Below are 2,145 nucleotides of genomic sequence, written 5' to 3' on the forward strand. Positions count from 1 at the left end.
TACCTAGACAAGATGGACACATTTTAGTATATAAGAGTTAAACTCCACAAAATTGAAAAACCAGTCTTGGAGGAAATACTGGCAAAATGTTCATGTGGTAAATTTCCTAAAGCTCTAATTTCCATAACATACAAACAGCTCTGAGGCTCCTACTATAGAAATAGCTCAAAGAAAAAAAAACATTGTTGTACTCTCCCCAACACTTAACGAAATGCAAAATAAAATTATGAGACTGCCTTTTTTAAAGATTGGCAAAGATTTCAAAGACTGAGATATTTCCATCCTTGTCAATTTTGGCAAACAGGCAGTTTCACAGCCTGCTGTTGACAGTGCCAATTAGTACAATAAAGCTGAAGCATAATTTGACAGTATCTATTAAAATGGTAAATAGCTACATTGAGGTGATGGTTGGGTGACTCTGTAAAACTTACTAAAAATGTCATCTAACTATGTCCTTAAAAATGGAGACTCTTGGGGCACCTGGGTGGCTCAATCAGTTGAGTGTCAAACTCTTGATTTTAGCTTAGGTCATGATCCCAGAGTCATGGGATCAAGCCCATGCCTCTGTCCTAACCATGGAACCTGGTTAAACCTGCTTAGAATTCTCTCTCTTTCTCTCAAAATTAATAAATAAACTTAAAAAAATAAAATGCATGTCTGTTCACCTAGCAATTACATTTCAACAAAATCAAAAATCTTGTACTGGGGTGAGAAAAGGAAGTTGCAATATAATAATATAGACTCTAATAATTATTATTGTTAACCATATTTTTAATGCTGAAGAATAGATATACAATTCCTACTATTATAAACAGAAAGCACTCCATAGATAGGAACAAGTGTGCCACACAATACAGTGAATTGGACTTCAAATTCCACTCTACCTCTGCCATGCCAGGTCGCCTTAGTGACACTGAATAAATAGAAGCAAGATTGAAAGCCCCCCAGAAATAAAGATGGTCCCCAGACACATACTAATCTTACTTTGATCGCTTTCAATCCATATGTTTTATCTTCTTCCACAGTGGCAGTGACTTTGTGTCCCACTTTCAGAAACACATTGCCATCCACAGCATCACTATCAAAGTAGATCAAGTCATCAATCAAGCCGTGATCTCTACAGACCTTCGTCACAGCTCCCTGCACAGTTTTTAACCTGGTGGCACCTAAGAGATGGTAAGCAAAACATTTCATTAATCAGTCTCTGAAGTAAGTACACAGGAGAAACAAACCCGACTGGAGGAAGGTATGGTAGACAATGATCTAGATCTAGAAATAAACCAGACGTAGTTTGAGATACAGAGGGGCAGAGTGATTAAGTGTTTGGGAGGTGGAATGCCCATGTGAAAAGGTTGGTTCCACCATTTCTTTGTAAGGCACAGCGGCCCAATGCCCTTGGTGGTGGAGCCCTGCCATAGAGGGCCCTGAGTCAGGAACCAGACTGGCTGTGAACACAGCTCTTCCCTTTACCATCTGTGTAACCCTGGGCACATTTCTTAACCTCTCTGAATTTGTTTTCATCTGTAAAACCAGGACATTATTCATGTCTGCCTAAGAGAATATATCTTAAATGTCCTCACCCCCCCCCACACACACACTCACAGAGGATAACTATATAAGGTGATGGATGTGTTAATGAACCTTATTGTGTAATCATTTCACAATATATACATATAATAAGTCATAATGTACACCTTAAACTTACAGTGCAATGTGTGAATTATGTCTCAACAAAGCGGGGGGGGCAAAGGGTTGTTATAATTATTAATTATATAATTAGTATAATATATACATTTATATATAATATATAATTATTAATTATATTAATTATATAATTAATTATTATGTACCGACAGGTACATGTCGACTGCTTAACACTGTGAATTCTCCCACAGGTTAGAGTTTACATGTTAGGTGTTGTCATGCTTTCTGCATCCAGAGAGTCTTTAAACAGCCATATTGTTATAGAATTTTATCATTATCGACAATAGCAGTAGCAGCAGCAGCATCTGGAGATTATTCAAACCATCTCACCAAAAACACGCATACAGAGATCTGGGGGTTTAAATCTAGCCCAAATGTGCATCCAAAACACTCAGGTTTATTTTTTTTGGAACAAACACACCAAGTAAGCCATAATTTGGG

At 37.4% G+C, this 2,145-nt stretch overlaps 1 protein-coding gene across 1 annotated transcript in view; it reads right to left on the reverse strand.

The window, feature by feature from the left end:
• CT55 (cancer/testis antigen 55) overlaps nt 1-2,145 on the reverse strand; it is a 17,067-nt gene that overhangs the window by 13,497 nt on the left and 1,425 nt on the right. Inside the window, exon 2 of the mRNA XM_077761746.1 lies at nt 985-1,166. Coding sequence (XP_077617872.1) covers nt 985-1,166 — 182 coding nt within the window. The remainder of the gene's footprint in view (nt 1-984; nt 1,167-2,145) is intronic.

This window comes from Crocuta crocuta, unplaced genomic scaffold (assembly GCF_008692635.1).
Source record: "Crocuta crocuta isolate KB4526 unplaced genomic scaffold, BGI_CrCroc_1.0 scaffold910, whole genome shotgun sequence".
Classification (NCBI taxonomy): domain Eukaryota; kingdom Metazoa; phylum Chordata; class Mammalia; order Carnivora; family Hyaenidae; genus Crocuta; species Crocuta crocuta.